The sequence below is a fragment of the Vipera ursinii genome (genome assembly GCF_947247035.1).
Source record: "Vipera ursinii genome assembly, chromosome: 2".
Classification (NCBI taxonomy): domain Eukaryota; kingdom Metazoa; phylum Chordata; class Lepidosauria; order Squamata; family Viperidae; genus Vipera; species Vipera ursinii.
In genome coordinates, this window is record NC_139513.1 from 4,771,445 (window position 1) to 4,789,216 (window position 17,772).

The 17,772-nt window shown below is 50.4% G+C and overlaps 1 protein-coding gene across 1 annotated transcript; it reads right to left on the bottom strand.

The window, feature by feature from the left end:
- Window positions 1-327: 327 nt before the first annotated feature.
- Window positions 328-16,449, bottom strand: LOC310634714 (major histocompatibility complex class I-related gene protein-like; the record flags this gene model as incomplete). Its single annotated transcript, XM_083353248.1, has 8 exons — window positions 16,344-16,449; window positions 14,726-14,971; window positions 14,176-14,451; window positions 13,415-13,702; window positions 5,476-5,699; window positions 937-1,164; window positions 514-701; window positions 328-412 (listed from the first exon to the last, which is right to left on the bottom strand). Exons 1-8 carry the CDS (start codon window positions 16,414-16,416, stop codon window positions 328-330), a joined length of 1,608 nt encoding a protein of 535 aa, XP_083209374.1. The 5' UTR covers window positions 16,417-16,449.
- Between the last annotated feature and the right edge of the window lie 1,323 nt (window positions 16,450-17,772).

Sequence of the window (17,772 nt, forward strand, 5' to 3'; positions counted from 1 at the left end):
GTGTGGACAAAGAGAAGGAAGTGTGAACTCATTTTTACCAGGCTGGCTGAGGAATTCTGGGAGTCGGTCCCCGAGTCACAGAAGGGCCGAGTTCAAAGGCTCCGGTCCGAGGACCCAGAAGACGAGCTGCTGGTGCGGAGATTTCACAACTCTGGGAGCTGCATCCCTTTTCTGATTGTGGCGGGGTGTCTGTGTGTGTGTGTATTTGTGGAAGCTGACCGGAGGGAGGCTTAGTCTCTGTCCGGACAGGAATGGGCGGGGGGGGGGAAGAGGAGGGGGAGGGGGAGGCGGGCAGAGCTCTGAACTTTCTCCTGTTCACTTTCACTTTCACTCCAAATCAGAAACGCCGAAACTTCGAGGAAGCTCCGGGAAGCGCGAGGGGAAGGAAGCCGTTTTTCTTTTGCCAACGAGGCTTTTTTTGGGGGGGGGGAGAGGCAGCCCCAGCACAGCGCCCCCTCCTTCCCTCCCTCCCTCCCTGCTTCTCCCCCCCTTCTCCCCCCTGGCAAGACTCACCAAGCCTCTCCCGAGGGCCCCAGAGCCCGCGATGGGAAGGGCTGGCCCTTCAGGCTGAGGATCGGCAGCGATCCAAAGGCCCAAAGCGCCCGATTCGGTTCCGTTCGGGATTCATTTCCCGCCGAGGGCAACTGCCGGACTAACAGCGTCGGAAGCCGGCCAAGGCGGGAGAAAAGAAGCGGGACGGCCTGGCAGGTGAGGAAGGAAAGGATTTTATTTTATTTTATTTTAAAAATTCCTAGATTTAAAGAACAGCCGATTCCAGACCGCCCTTAGTTTGCCAAGCAACCCGGCGCTTTTCTTCGGGACTTCGAGGCAACCCCCATCATCCCCAGGCCGCAGGGGAGGATGGGGATTGTAGCCTCATCCCCCATCCCCCACCCCATGGGCGGGGCTCTCTCTTGAGTAAGCAGGGGCACTGACCTGACCCACCTCCTCCATAAAGGCCGTTCCCACGACGCCTGGCCCACCAACTTGGACTAGATGACCTCCGCGCCCCTTTCCCTTCCCAGCGCTCAGCCCCTCCGGCGCCCTTCGCTGACTTTCTCCTTCGCCGCCAGCTGATCGGGGCTGCCCGTCTGGCCTCTGGATCCGGCCGGTGCTTCCGAGGGCCCGGATGGAGCTTTGGTCCGCGGCGGCCCTCCTGTTGCTCTGGGGAGGGTGGGCAGGTAAGGGGCCGGCGGGGGCGGGGTGGGGAAACCTGAGACGGGCCGCCTGTTTTTCCCGTGGCAGCGAGTTCCAGAGGCTTTGCCCGGTTGGGGAGGGCGCCCTATCCATCTATTTCCATCTATTTATTTCTCTTTTTTTCAAATTTTATTGTTTAAAACATTGGACACGATGTGAACGGACTGACATACCTTCTTGTCTTACATTGTTTTTAAGATTTACATATTTGTATACACACAATATACACATCAGTTATATACTATTATACCATATTTAAAGCAATCCACCAATCCATGTACTCAGATGGAGACCTTCCTTTTGTTCCCACCCAAAGTAGAACTTATTCCAGATTTTATAATAGCCTGATTGGTCTTTATTCTTGATTTCCAGGGTCAATTTGTCCATTTCTGCGCAGCCCCAAATTTTATTTATCGCCTCGCTTTCCTCCGGTATTTCACTCCCTTTCCAATTCTGGGCGAACGACATTCTTGCTTCTGTAATGATATGGATCATCAAATACAATTATTTCAGTCTATTTCTAATAGCCCGTTTTTAATCTTGCTGTAGACTTTTGGCCGGATTTTGCACTGCCTGTGGCAGAACTGGAAGTTAGCAGAGGACACCTAGTCCCTCCTCTGGAAGGGCAACTGGCCGCTGCAGCGTGCAGAAATATTTGGTGTGTTTTTGTCTGTGTGTTTGTTTGTGCAGGTCGTCAAGCCAGTGCAGAAATGTTTGCCGTTTAAATGGCTTAAACGATTTAAGCAGTTTAAACGGCTTAAACCGACGGGTTAAACGGGTTAAAGGAACGTTTAAGTGTGTGTATGTCTGTGCGTGTTTGCGTGTGTGTCTTTGTTTGTGTGCCTGTGTGCGTTTTTGTTCTATTTTTGTGTCTCTGTGTATTTCTGTTTTTGTGTTGGGATGCGCAATTGTCCGGTGCAGCGTGCGAAAGCCCTAATAAGCAGGCATATACATAGAATGAAGGCTATTACTATGCACATTTGATTTGTGCTTAGATTGTAAGCCGCCCTGAGTCTTCGGAGAAGGGCGGGATATAAATGGGATTAAAATAAAATAAAAAATAAAATAAAGGTTATTTTTTTATAAATTGTATAAAATGTAACACCAATGAATTGTATCAAATGTAACACTAAGATGTGGGGCCATCTATTTCCTGCTCAGGCAGAGGACTCACAAATGGTAATCAACAAAGTTTTTTTTAAAAAATGTTGAAAAGCTTCAAAGAAGATAGGAACATCCCAAGGTTGCAAGTAAAACAAGATAAGATAGTGATAAGATGTCAGGAAGTTGTTACAATAAGTCTTTTGAGTGTAAAAAGCTTCAAAGAAGATCTTTTAGAGATTTAAATGACTTCAAAGACTAACTTAAGTTTCTTGGGGGGGGGCATGTATCGAGAAAAGAAAGTATAAATGCCTGGTTTGAAACTTGCTCAGGGCGCTCTTTGAACCCAATCCAATTTGGGAAGGGTCTAAGAGGCCGCGTTTGCAAACCCTTTCTTTCTTTATTATTTTCTTTATTATTTTAAATTTTCTTTTCAATAAATCTTTGCCTTTGTTAACCAGACTTGTCCTCGAGTTGTGAGTATCAAATTTTGGGTTTTTAAAACACAACCACACTTGGAGGACTTTTTCTTCCGAAAGTCCAGGGAAAGTCTGCCTTAAGATCTCCCCTCCTTACTGATCGGCAGGATTTCTGGGGGGGCGGGGCGGCAGGTGAACCGAAGTGGCGTTTCGGGGGGGGGGGGGTGCAGCCAAACTGCCTCTTAGGCGTCAGGTCGGAGTGGCCAGAGCGGGGGTCCCCACCCAAACCGCCCACCACCTCCGTTCGCCTGCCGCGTCCCCCCCCCACTCTCCCCCTTCGCAACGCCAAAAGCCGCGCCGGCTTTGCTCCTCCTCCCCCCTCTGCCCCCCCCCTCGTTACATCTGACTGAGAAGCCCATAACTGGTGGCGAGAGCAACGGCATGCAAAAGTGATGGGGGGGGACGCTAGGCAATTTGGGGCCATGGCCTACAGAAGTGTGTGGGGGGGGGAGAAGGAGCGGGGACACCTGGAAAGCAGCAGAGGCTTTTGAGCTTTTAATGATGATGATGATGATAATTGCACAACATCTGGCGCCACCCTCCCAGCCATCAGCCCGGCGTCTCCCCCCCCTCAACCGTCGGTGATCATTTCTGCATGATCATTTCAGCGTCCAATTGCCCCCCCCTCCTCAAAAACCTGATCACTTCTGGACGCCGCCGCTGCCCCATCCAGTTGCCCACCAGGCTCCCCGCCCCCCCATCACTCCTGCACGCCGCCCCGCCATCCCCGGCAGTTGCCCTGCGCAACCCCCACCCCCACCCCACTGCTATTGCTTCTGTACGCCACCCCTGCAAGTTGCTTGGCTTGCCGCCCTGACAGCCCCCCCATCGCGCTTTCCCCCCTCCCCCAGCCTCACGGCTGCCACCAACTCCCTTTGGTTGTTTTTTTTTTGTATATATTTTATTGGTATTTGTATATATTTTATTGGTATTTTTAACATAACATAAGTCATTCAGTAATTTCAGTAATTTGTAAACAGTATGTTGTCTGGGTAGCATTTATAAGACAATATCTATAATCTATAGAAGAATGGACTTTGAAAGTTTCGAACTTGGCAGAAATGGCCGAAATCTCGGCATATGTGAAAGATCACTCGCAACAGAGAGATATAGTGGAATGGAGAAGATGGATTGATTATATTCGGAACAAATATGGGACTACAAAGTATCGTTTATTTTTCGAATAGTTATTAGTTATTATAATTAGAGGATATGTTACTTATTTTTTCTATGGCTAAGGAGAGTTAAAGTGCGATAGGATTTAAAGAGTAATTATAGTAATTAGAATATTTTAGAGAAAGATTGTATGGGAAAATACCCTGTATTCAGCTCTGGGAAGTCGGGGGTGGGGGGGTGGGGGGGTGTTGGGAAGGGAGGGAAGGGGAGGGGGGTGGGGGAGTTGGGGTATATGTTCTAAAAATGTATTTTAAAACTTTTCAATAAAAAAAATATCTATAATCTATACTCCATATGTTAATTTCATTTGATTTCTCCCTTCCCCAAAGTATCTTTCTTTGCAAAACATTAGATTAAAACAATTCTCATTATTTTGATAAACTATTAAGTGTATAGTTTTTCCAATAATCCTATTTGTCATTTTAGTTGCCTTACCGTAAATCCTCTTACCGTGCTTATTTCTCCCCCCCCAAATTCTAAATATTCTTCCTAGTGACAATTTTCTCAACAATTAACTACATTTACATTGGTGGATTTAATTCTATTTTTTCCATGTAAGCCCTCTCATACTTTTATATTTCTTAATAAGAAAAAAAGTAGAATAAGAGGAGAGAGGAAAAAAAGAGAGAGAAAGGCAAAAGCACGGGGATACAAAAATATAACATAGGACTTAAAATATGTATCCCTCCTAATTTAATATACATTTATTCCCTCAATTTCTTATTCTGTTTGACCGTAGCTGAGAATGTATTTAATCTATTTAAACTTTAAGCATTCCATTCAGTAGATCTGATCATCTAATCCTTTCACGCTCATTCAAAACACATTTTTATGCTTTTCTTATCGTCACATTTAAATAACTGAAACGTTTGCTTCGTTTAAATCATTTCAACTTTTTTTTTACAGAAAGGAAAAAGAAAAAAAACCATATTGTATTAATTAAAAAAAATCATCCCTCTACAGCAAGATTAAAAAGGGCTATTAGAAATAGATGGAAATAACTCTATTTCATGATCTATATCATTACAGCAGCAAGAACGTCGTTCGCCCAGAATTGGGAAAGGAGTGAAATACCGGAGGAAAGCGAGGCGATAAATAAAATTTGGGGCTGCGCAGAAATGGACAAATTGACCCTGGAAATCAAGAATAAAGACCAATCAGGCTATTATAAAATCTGGAAGAAGTTCTACTTTTGGTGGGAACAAAAGGAAGGTCTCCATCTGAGTTCATGGATTGGTTGATTGCTTTAAATATGGTATAATTGGATATAACTGATGTGTATATTGTGTGTATACAAATATGTAAATCTCAAAAACAATGTAAGACAAGAAGGTATGTCAGTCCGTTCACATCGTGTCCAAAGTTTTAAACAATAAAATTTGGAAAAAAAGAGAAAGAAATAGATTGAAATAGATGGATAGGACGCCCTCCCCAACCAGGCAAAGCCTCTGGAACTCGCTGCCACGGGAAAAACAGGCGGCCGGTCTCAGGTTTCCCCACCCCGCCCCCGCCGGCCCCTTACCTGCCCACCCTCCCCAGAGCACCAGGAGGGCCGCCGCGGACCAAAGCTCCATCCGGGCCCTCGGAAGCCCCGGCCGGATCCAGAGCCCAGACGGGCAGCCCCGATCAGCTGGCGGCGAAGGAGAAAGTCAGCCAAGGGCGCCGGAGGGGCTGAGCGCTGGGAAGGGAAAGGGGCGCGGAGGTCATCCGCGGGGGGGGGCGGGGGGGTCCCAGCGCCGAAGCTCCCTTTGGGGAGAAGGGAAGGAGACCCCCGAGAGAGCCAGGAAAGGGAAGGAGCCGGAGCGAAAGGAGGTTCGGGGCAAAGATCCGCCCAGCCCAGAGGGCAGAGGAACATAGGGTAGTATACTGTTAATAAGGTTGGAAAGGACCTCGGAGGTCATCTAGTCCAACCCCTCAGTTGGTGGGCCAGGCGTCGTGGGAACGGCCGTTATGGAGGAGGCGGGTCAGCTCAGTGCCCCTGCTTACTCAAGAGAGAGCCCCGCCCTTGGGGTGGGGGATGTTGGGATGTTGGATTACAATCCCCATCCTCCCCTGCGGCCTGGGGATGATGGGGGTTGCCTCGAAGTCCGGAAGAAAAGCGCTGGATTGCTTAGGAAAATAAGGGCGGTCTGGAATCGGCCGTTCTTTAAATCTAGGTATTTTTTATATATAGGAAATGAATCCCGAACGGAACCGAATCCGGCGCTTTGGGCCTTTGGATCGCTGCCGATCCTCAGCCTGAAGGGCCAGCCCTTCCCATCGCGGGCTCTGGGGCCCTCGGGAGAGGCTTGGTGAGTCTTGCCAGGAGGGACAAGGGGGGGGGGAGAAGCAGGGAGGGAGGGAGGGAAAGAGGGGGCGTTGTGCTGGGGCTGCCTCTCCCCCCCCCAAAAAAAGCCTCGTTGGCAAAAGAAAAACGGCTTCCTTCCCCTCGCGCTTCCCGGAGCTTCCGCGAAGTTTCGGCGTTTCTGATTTGGAGTGAAAGTGAAAGTGAACAGGAGAACGTTCAGAGGTCCGCCCGCCTCCCCCTCCCCCTCCTCTTCCCCCCCCCCCTCGGTATTCCTGTCCGGACATAGACTAAGCCTCCCTCCGGTCAGCTTCCACACACACACACACACACACACAGACACCCCGCCACAATCAGAAAAGGGATGCAGCTCCCAGAGTTGTGAAATCTCCGCACCAGCAGCTCGTCTTCTGGGTCCTCGGACCGGAGCCTTCGAACTCGGCCCTTCTGTGACTCGGGGACCGACTCCCAGAATTCCTCAGCCAGCCTGGTAAAAATGAGTTCACCCTTCGTTCTCTTTGTCCACACAAGTCAACATCTGCAGGCGATTCTGCCCTTAGGTGGCAAGTCCAATCAGGCCCCCAATCCATCTTCTGCGCTTCTTGCATGAGAAGCTCAAGATTCTCAAGCAAAAAATAAAATAAAATAAAACCCCAAGAAAGTCCAGTTGCCTTTTGAAAAAAAACCTTTGGGACCACCTTGACCCGGATGATTGGGAATCTCCAGAGACATCCTGGGTCAACCTGCTCCACAGGAAACCCTCAACGGACTCTGGATGTCCTGCTTAGGGAAGGATGCTTGTGGGTGAGGGGAAAGGGACCTTGGCCAGGGTGGGACTTTCCTCACCTCCTGGAAGAAGTCCCTCATCTGGTGCCAGTGGTGGGATTCGAAGAGGGGAACAACCGCTTCTCTGTGTGGATGCCGCTTCCGGAAGTCCATTCTGGGCCTGGAGAACAAAAAAATAGCTACCGGTTCTGCCGAAGTGGTGAGAACCGGCTGAATCCCAGCACCGTCTGGTGCCCCTTTCCATTGCAGTGAACTTCTACACAGCTGCTCAACAGGGCTCTTCTCAGAGGTTCTGGAGATGAACACCTGAGCCGTCTCGTCTCTCCAACCGTTGCCCTTTCATCGCTCTTTAGGAGCCTCTCTTGGCGGTTTCAGGCTGTGAGGTTGGCGCAGCACCAACAGATGTGAGATTGTGCTGCTGGTGTGTAACTCAGGGGAAAAGAATTACTGTGACCCAGAGAGTGCATGAAGCAAAGGACAGGAAGACGCCCCCTCCCCCATCCCGGCCCATTGCGTGGAAAGTAAATCAACCAAAGGGGGGAAATATATATCCTCCCTGATATCTGGCACTTTCCATTCCTGGGGGCTCTTTCAACCTCCAAGCACAGGGATTGCTGGGTGTGTAGGGGAGGGGGGAAGGAGGGAAGGAGGGAAAAGGGGGCAGGGAGGTGCTGTGTAGATGGTCCCAAAATCCCAGGCGTGTAAGCCCAACAACCACACCTGACAGGTGGAAAGGAGTAAGACTTTCATTTTCAAAAAAGCAAGCTCCAAGATGGGACATCCATGCTCCATAGTGGACCCCCCTTTTATACACTTTTGAAGAACATGCGTTGCCTGTCACGAAAACACGCATCACGGTGTGCCAAGCGTTAAGAACAAGATCTTACATAATGTACATTTTCAGTAGTCCTAGCATGGCGTAGGTCCAGCTAAAGCTTACAAGGTGTGGGAGACCTTGACCTGATCCGTAACATTTACCTACGCCGAAAGCATCTCTCAGCCACTTCGGGACCAGCATCCTGCCCATAATGCACAGGCATCTCTGGCATTTTTTTTCGATTTGGCTTGATCTAAGGATGCTCACAGTTTCCCAGCTGAAGGTCTGGTTAAGTCTATCCATTTCTTGTGAAATGAAGGAGTTTTCATCATGTCTTCTGACTGCTAGTTGCAGTGGCGTAGCGTGGGTTGTCAGCACCCGGGGCAAGGCAAGTAATTTGCGCCCCCTAACCCGTGGATTTTAGCACTCGAGTCTGCCGCAGGGAGCCCCGCATCCTGGGCGTCCGCCGCACCCCCCACCCACGCCTCCCCCGGAAAAGGGGGAAGGTCCGGCATCCCCTCCCTCACGTGCGGCAGAAGCGCCGGGACCCGAGGCCGTGCCAGGAGGCGGGCGGCGCAGCGGAGCCTCCGATTCGGAGCCCGCGGGGGGGGGGGGCGGCTGGGGGCGCCGCCGTCCCTTTCTTACCTCTGATGCCTGGAAGAGAGCGGGACCCGCCAGTGCAGCTGCCCGGGGGCGCATCCGGGCACGGAGAGCGAGGGAGGGGGCCGGCACGACGCCCCGTGAGCTTGGCAGCCCTTGGCCGGAGCTGCGGCTGAGCCTGGAGCCGCACCAGCCCGCACCTGCTGCCCCGGGAGAGCTCGGCCTAGTTGGTGATCATGGATGCGTTTTCCTGGTCTCCTTCCTGTTTCTCCTGTGAAGGGCTGCTGAAGTAGATAATTCTTGTTTTCCTTCTGGAGCAGCTTTACTTCTTGCCTGCGCAATGATGACACACTGATTTCTGGATCACTTTGTGTCCTTCGCAGCCCACAGGATGGCTTGTGCTTCAAGGAGAGAGAAAAAAATGAGGGAAGTGAACACCTCCTTTTGCATGGGGGGGGGGCTTTGTTTCTTCTCTCCTCCCCTGGGCTCTCTCGTCCCCCCCACTGGAAGCTCATCAGGCATGAGGAGAAGCAGTCAAAGAGGAAGGGAGGATTGCAAGCCCCCCCACCGCACAAAGAGCTCCTGGTGCCCCCCCACTTCTCCCCCAGGGTTCCCCTCTGCCTCCAGCTCATCCTGGCCAAGGAGCCTTTTTTCCCTGGATCGCCCCAGCTGCCCGTTTCCTTCTCCCCCTCCCCTCCAGTCCTTCCTGGACAGAAATCCCCCATTTATCCAGGTGCCCCAATTCCTGTTCTGGTCTCCTTCCGCATTTCTCTCTCCTGCCTCGGAGCTGATGGGCCAGAGAGGCTGAGCGGAGCCGGATCTTCCCCTGCAGAGCAACCCATCCGAGGAAGCCCCGGATCCCCACCTGACTCCCTTGGAAACACTTTGAGGATTAATTCCCCACCTCCAACAATCCAATTGGTCTTCTCAGATATGCCCAAAGCCCAGAGTATTGTGCCTTAAATATCAGCAATAATCCGCAACAATCACACTCACCTCTGAAGTTTGCAGCAACAACATTGATTGCATCTCATCTTCTATATGGTGCACGAAGAAAGAAGGAATGCTTTTTGAAGGAGTCGGATCATGGCAAATTGTCACTTCCAGACAGAGATTATTTGTGCATCTCTTCCATCGACCTGACAGATGAAAAACAAAAGAAGACAGTTCGTTTGTTTTTTGGGGAGCAGCAACTCCTGCCTCAGATGGAGAAGGATTTATTCTGAAGACCTCCATAGGGACCTTCATTGGATCGCCATCAATTACTTTACGATAATGATGCTAAACCTCTTGGAATCTTATTGGGGGCAAGGTGGTGTTTCCTCACATTCTCTGGGCTGAGAAGTTCTTAATTCAGCTGTCACAGCTTTTCTGACCTAATCTTAAGCTAGCCAGATCTAAGAACCAGCAACTTTTGGCTGATCTTGAAAGGCTAAACTGAGAATCACCAGCCAATTGGAAGAGAAGGCCCGTCCTGGAAGAAGGAAGGGGCAAAGCACTTCCAAATCCTGGCTGAGAAAATCACAAGGAAGTGGCGAGACTGGACTCCTGAGCTGCTGATACTTGCTCCTCTGAAGAAAGTCCATCCAGGCCAAAGAGTTTTCCTCCCAGAGAAGAGGAATGTGGGGAATATATTGAGATTTGCAGGAAATGGAAAAATGGCTGCATATCATAATCATAATAGTAAAGTTTGAAGGGACTTTGGAGGTTATCTAATCCAAACCCCTGTTCAGGCAGGAAACCCTTAAAAACTTCTAGTGTTGGAGCATTCACCACTTCTGGAGGCAGGCTGTTCCACTGGTTAATTGTTCTAACTGTCAGGAAGTTTCTCCTTAGTTCTAGGTTGCTTCTCTCCTTGAAGAGTTTCCATCTGTTGCTTCTTCTCCTGCCTTCAGGCACTTTGGAGAATAGCCTGACTCCCTCTTCTTTGTGGCAGCCCCTGAGATACTGGAGCACTGCTATCGTGTCCCCCCTCATCTTTTTCTTCATTAAACTAGACATACCCAATTCCAGCAACCGTTCCCTATATGTTTTAGCCTCCAGTCCCCCAATCATCTTTGTTGCTCTTCTCTGTACTCTTTCATGGTGACCAAAACTCGATGCAGTATTCCAGGTGTGGCCTTACCAAGGCATTGTAAAGTGGTATTAGTACTTCACACGATCTTGATTCTATCCCTCTGTTAATGCAGCCTAGCACTGTGTTGGCTTTTTTGGCAGCTGCAGCACACGGCTGGCTCATATTGAAGTGATTGTCCACTAGGACTCCAAGATCTCTCTCACAGTTACTACTATTGAGCAACGTACCACCTATACTATACTATAATAGATAGAGTCTATATGACCAAACGCTTACATCATGGTGACCAAAACTGGATGCAGTATTCCAAGTGTGGCCTTACCAAGGCATTGTAAATCGGTATTAGTACTTCGCGTAAAGTGGTATTAATATCTTCTTCTTCCTTCCTGATCCCTGTTCAAAATGCTGTTTGTGGGGGAGGGTCTTGTGGGGGCTCCTGGCTGCAACTCTTTCCCATCCACACCACCTCAGTTAACCCAGAAAGACACAGGAGGGTGTGTTTGTTTCACTTACGGATCAGGAACCAAATTCCAAGTCCCAAGATTGAGGCAGCCACAATCGCCAGAAAAATCCACCAGCCTGTGGTTAAAGAAGGAGAAAGATGGTTTTGATTAGGCAGATGCTGAGTTCCTGAAAGTGGAGATGCTGAACAGTGGAAACCTTTCCCAACCTGCCTTGGCCTCCAGGAAGTGCCCCCCCACCTGAAGGAAGCCCCCCCCCCCACCCCAGGCTGCAGAGGGAAGAGCCAATGGCCTCAAAGGGCACAACCAATCAGGAAGAGCCACAGCCAATTATGCATCATATGATCTCCTGTATTATCCTGTGTCAGTTCTTCATACTTTTGCTGTAAAGTTACTACTTCCAACTCCCCTGATAGGAATCACTTCTCTTGCATTGCTCAATGTAGGACTGTATTCCCTGCTCTCCACCTGGAAACATGGTGCAGAAGAAAACAACCGCCCGCCCCCCAGATACACTATTTCAAACATTGGTGGAGATGAAACAGCATACAGGGGGGAGGTACAAAAACTATCCCTGTGGTGTTTAGAGAACAACGTGCAGCTGAACATCAGCAAGACAAAAGAGATGGTGCTAGACTTCCGGAGGAAAAAAGAGGAACCTGCCCCACTTTACATCTGGGGAGGGGAGCTGTGTAAAGAGAGTTTCCTCCTTTAAATTTCTGGGAGTCTTATCTCTGTGAAGATCTGACCTGGAAAGTTAATACAACCCAGGTGGCTACAAAGGCCCAACAGAGGCTTCACTTCCTCAGGGTATTATTATTATTATTATTATTATTATTATTATTATTATTATTATTATTATTATTATTATTATGGAAGGGACCTTCGAGGTCATCTAGTCCAATCCCCTGGTAAGGCAGGAAACCCTATACCATTTAAGACAAATGGCTGTCCAGTCTCCTGTGGAAGAACAGGGTAAAACAACGGCTAATGACCCTCTTTTACCAGAGAGCGTCCTCTCGTGCTGTATTGTGGTTTGGTATGCTGGTCTGACAGCCACGGATAGGAAAGCATTACAGAAGGTGGTGAGCACAGCACAAGACATTGTGGGCTGTCCCCTGACACCACTGGATGACCTCGCCAGGGCTCACTGCCTTGGAAGAGTGAGGAAAATTCTCAGGGATGACTCACACCCTGGAGGGTATCTCTTTACTCTCCTTCAGTACCAACAGGCTGAAGAACAGCTTTTATCCATGGGCTGTTAGGCTCTTGAATGGGAAATAATTCTATAAACTTTATGTACGATTGACTTGGTTTCAAAGTGTTCCATGTATAGGTTTGCGATGACAGGTGAGAGAGGTGATCCCAACACCTAGACAAATCTGAACACAAGCCCAAACTCTGGCTTAGATATGTAGATGACACTTTTGTAATTTGGCCACATGGAAAAGAAAAACTGGGCAACTTCTTCACCCATCTCAACAGCCTTCACCTCAAAATACAATTTACTATGGAAATAGAAGCTAACAACCAACTCCCCTTTCTGGACGTCCTAATCTACAAAAAATCTACCTCTGTGAAGATCTGACCTGGAAAGTTGATACAACCCAGGTGGCCAGAAAGGCCCAACAGAGACTTCACTTTCTCAGGGTCTTAATAATAATAATAATAATAATAATAATAATAATAATAATAATAATAATAATAATAATAATAATAATAATGATGATGATGATGATGATGATGATGATGATGATGTCGGAAGGGACCTTGCAGGTCATCTAGTCCAACCCCCTGCTAAGGCAGGGAATCCTATACCATTTAAGACAAATGGCTGTCCAGTCTCTTATAGAAGAACAGGGTAGAACAACGGCTAATGACCCTCTTTTACCGGTCTACTATAGAGAGCGTCCTCTCGTATGGTATTGTGGTTTGGTATGCTGGTCTGACAGCCGCGGATAGGAGAGCATTACAGAGGGTTGTGACCACAGCACAAGACATTGTGGGCTGTCCCCTGACACCACTGGATGACCTCGCCAGGGCTCACTGCCTTGGAAGAGTGAGGAAAATTCTCAGGGATGACTCACACCCTGGTCAGTATCTCTTTAATCTCCTACCATAGGGGTGGAGATATAGGACTATAGCCAGCTGTACTGACAGGCTGAAGAACAGCTTTTATCCATGGGCTGTTAGGCTCTTGAACGGAAAATAATTTTATAATTTTATGTATGATTGACTTGTGAGGCCGGTGTGTTGTGCAATTAGCTCTCATGGCGTAACAAGATGGTGGGTTTGTTGTCACTGTGAGTTGTGGTGTTGGGGGTCACAAAGGGAGGCTCAGCCCGTCTCAATGTATACATGGTTGTACTTTGACAATAAACGTTCATTCATTCATTCGTGAAAAATCTACACGTCACAATCCCCTCAGCCTCTCACCTGTTTCCTCCTTGAAAGCCAAGACCAGGGGCTCCTGCAAGCCCTGGTGCTCCAGGCGACACCAAAAATGGTCCTTCTCCTTGGGGTCGATCTCAATGCTGAGCCAGAAATAATAGGTCCCATCCGAATTGGGGGCCACATTCCTTTGGAGGGTCTTGTTTTTCCAGATCTCTCCATCCCTCATCCAGGTGGCCTGGATCTCCCTGGGGTAGAAGCCAAAGGCCTGGCAGTTGAGGACCTCCAGGCTGTCATTCACCTCCTTGCGGGTCACCTTCCCTACTGGGGGCTCTGCAGAAACAGCAACAACACAAATCCCAGGATTTCGAGAGTTTCTGGCAAGGCGATTTAAACAGCAAGACCTCATTGCCCATCCTTTCCCATTGCTCCCTCTCTCCTTGCCTCAACCTGTGGGACTCTCAAAGATGGAATTTGGTCAAGTTGTTCCTCCAGAGAGAAATCAGGAACAGACTGATTTTTTTCCTTCTGACCCAAAACCCAGATGATTTCTTTTCTTCTGCTTTGCAAGATTTTCTCAGGGAAACAGAACGAGGCCTTTGGCATTAATTAGTTTCTTTTCCTTTGAAGTCCTTATTTTTTTGGGGGGGGGCATTGAAGATTATTTTGCTTCTGTAATAGGGACGTGGGATATTTCCTGACCTTTTCTGTCAACAGCTTAAAAGGTAGCTTGATTCTTTTAAGTTAATGTGGGGAGGGGGGAGCCTAAAGAAACACGCTCAATGGAGACCCCCTTTCCCACTCACCAATCCTCTGCAAAGTCTTGTTCCTGTAGGACTGATATATTTCCAGCCACTCAATGCAGGTCTCATCCAGGAAGGCTTTGTTTATCTCAGACCATCCTGGGTCATCCTCCCACTCCTCCTTGACCTTCTGGCCCTGGGGCTGAGCTGCCACCCAGGTGAGGGTCTCCTTGTCGAAGCTGATGAAGTCCATCCCATCATAGCCGTAGTGCAAAAACCCTCCTTTGCTCCCGTCTTCCCTGAGCTCGCAGCCCAAAACTGCCTGCCAGGTGTGAAGCCCTGAAGGAGACCCAGAGAGGGGTGGGTGAGAAGGGGCCAGGATTCCTCTCCAAGGCATCATTATAGCCTCCCTCCCCTTCCTCCTAGAAAGAGAAACCCAATTTCTCCTTCTCTTCCTCAACCCACCAGGAAAGAACTTCTACTGCCATTAACCTTTTTTTTTGCTGAATTTCTAGGTAAGGGATCAAATGGGGGGGGGAGTCAAGAAAGAAAATCTCACTATTTCTCCCCCCCAACAGGAATTGCTGGCCAAAGGTGCACTGCCCCTGCTCACCTGCAGTAAGGTGGTCCAGTTTTGATAACTTCTTCAGGTCAGGCCCGGAGACCCACTCAGGGGCCAGAAACATCTCCTTGTCCATCTCCTCCATCCAGGGCACCAGAGGCTCCATCTTCCTGGTGAGGCTGTCAAAGCGAGCGATGGGCTGGTCATCCAGGTAGGCCGTAATGGGGAACTGGGACAGTCCTTGGCTGGGCTCCGGCAGATGCAGGTAGAAGTAGCACAGGGAGTGTGTGGGAGAGCCTGGAGAGGGAGAAGGGAGCAGGGGGGAATTAGAGGGGAGTGTGCACTGCAGTTCCATCCCTTCCAACCTTTTATTGTCATCCAGGTAGACCCTAATGGGGAACTGGGACAGTCCCTGGCTGGGCTCCGGCAGATGCAGGTAGAAGTAGTACAGGGAGTGTGAGGGAGAGCCTGGAGAGGGAGAAGGGGGGAATTAGAGGGGGGGTCTGCACTGCAGTTCCATCCCCTCCAACCTTTTATTGTCACCCAGCAGCCCCCCAACAGGTGGGCCACCCTCTTCCTGCCCTGTTTGGGAAGATTCTTTCCTTTAAACTGAAGGAAGAAGCCCCAGTATCCCTTGGCTAACCTTGAAAACATCTGGGCAGGCCCACATCTGGTTACGTTCCCCCCAGAGCTCCTCTGGGCCCTCAGGATCCCCAGCCAGCTGCTTCTGTGCCTGACTGAGATCTGAACCTCCCTTACCAACCACAGGCAGTGCTAGTCAGTCAGCCAAGCACTTTTTCCTAGTTTGGCAACCCAGACATTCCTTTCCCTCTGTGACGTTGTGACTTTGAAGAGTCACTAAATGAAGGGTTGTAAGTTTCTTGCTCTGTAAGAGGGCGAACCTGTAACTCTTTTGCAATCAGCCCCTCCCTTCCCTTTGTCCCTCCGGCCTCTCCCCCAACTCCCCACTCCTGCCACCCCTTTCCCCGTCGCCCTCCATCGTCCCTGCTCGCCCTCCTGACAAATTAGATCAGTCCCAGGGCAAGGCAGGACTGGAACACGGCTGAGTTCTCGCAGCCCAAATGAGCCCCCCCCTCTCTCCCCCCCCTCTTTTCTCCCAAGTGCAAAGGGGGTGCCGGTTACCAAGGAGACGCCCAACGTTCCTGAAGGGGGCTCGGCGAACCCCCCCACCCCCAGGAAGGCGGACTTTCCCTTCTGGGAAAGGAGCTCGTGGGGGGGGTGGAGACCCAGCCCAGGACACCACACCTAATATTCGAGGGGGGGGGCTACCACAAAGAAGAGGGAGTCAAGGTATTCTCCAAAGCGCCTGAAGGCAGGACAAGAAGCAACGGATGGAAACTAATCAAGGAGAGAAGCAACCTAGAACTAAGGAGAAATTTCCAGACAGGGAGGACAATTAGCCAGTGGAACAACCTGCCTCCAGAGGTGGTGAATGCGCCAACACTGGAAGAGACTGGACAGCCATTTGTCTGAAATGGTTCAGGGTTTCCTGCCTGAGCAGGGAGTTGGACTAGAAGACTTGAAATGTACCTTCCACCATCATCATCATCATTCACCATCATCATCATAATCAACAACAAAAATAATAATATTCCCCCCTCCCCTTCTGCTCCCTCCCTCCGGGTCGCGACTCCCTCCGGGAACTCACCGCAGCCGCCCCCGATCAAGGAGGCCCCCAGCACGGCTCCCAGGAGCAAGAGGGGCGCCCGGGACAGCCGCATCGCCCCCCAGCCCTCCGCGTCTGCAGCCGAAGACCAAAGACCGCGTCCTCCGACGAAGCAGCCAAAGTCAGGGAAGGAAAACCCCGCCCCTTTCGCCCCGCCCACTCCGTCCCTTCTGCCCCCCCCCGCCGCTCCCTCCCTTCTGCCCCACCGCCCCTTGGCGCTCCAGAGAGCCGACAACTCCCGGGGTGAAGTTCTCCACTCCGTCCGCCTGTTCTCCCCCAGCCTTCGGGTCCCCGAGCGAAGAGGGGAACCCGGGCCGGTCCCTTCGCTCCCTTTCGACCTCCAGGAACGGGGAGCGGGATCTGAATCGGACGCTGCCCGCAACCCGAGGCGATCCCCCCTTCAGGGCACCGCCAGCCAAGCTTAGCAGGCAGACCTTCCGGTTACGCGCGTTGTGTGAACGCGGTCGCAGCGTTGCCCTCCTTGCACACCCGCCAACTCCCCCTCGCCTCCTGCGGACCTTTGACTAGAAGGTGGTCGTAGCCCCCCAGGTGCAGCTTCATTTCCGTTTTCTCCGAGGAGTTGGGAGAACCAATACTCTATTTGAGGAAGGGGTTCCACAAGGGGACAATGGGCGTCTTCCCTTACAACTCCGCTTATGGGATGATAATGACTTTTCACAAGAGCCTCTGAGGGAGTTGATCCGTTTTTCTTCTCTTATTGGATCTTTTCCTTTCCTCCCCTCCCTTCTTAGTCTTCTGTCATTTCCTTTTCTTCGTCTTTTCCTTTATTCCCTTCCTTCTTCGTCCATTTGCTCGTTTCCACTTATTGCCCGAAGCCACAATCTCCTCGCAGTGCGGAGGGGGAGGGGAGGGGGGAATGGCGGGTGTGCAAACCAGCAAGCGTGGAAGAGGTCACAAGGCAGAACACGCTAGCTGGAAAGAAACCCCGGGACTCCTCCAAGTGTGGTTGTGAGTCCGGGAGAAGGATTTCCTTCCTAAGCCCTTCACTGCACACCTCCGTGTTCCTTGACACCTGGCCCTTTCCCCCAACACCGCCCCCACCCCATTCGCAGAACCCACTCAGCCAAGCCCCACAATACCAGCCTTCCTTATAAAGAGCATTTCTTTCCCTTTGTGCACAGGACGACCCTGCGAGGTAGGCTGATCTGAGAAATGAGGTTCTAGGGCTAAGAGTGAACTTCAGCCTGGGTGTGTCCCAGGCCACACATTGCCTGGGCCTGGTACCTGAACCCAACCGGGTTTGTCTCCTGCTTGGAGACGGAGATTCTGGAGGAGGAGAAACGCTCAGACAGAAGCAGAACAAAAATTCTTCGCACCTGAACCCAATTAAGTTGTTACCTAAGGCAATGAAACGTCTGCAAACTGCTTTAAAGGTGGGCGGGTGAGCATT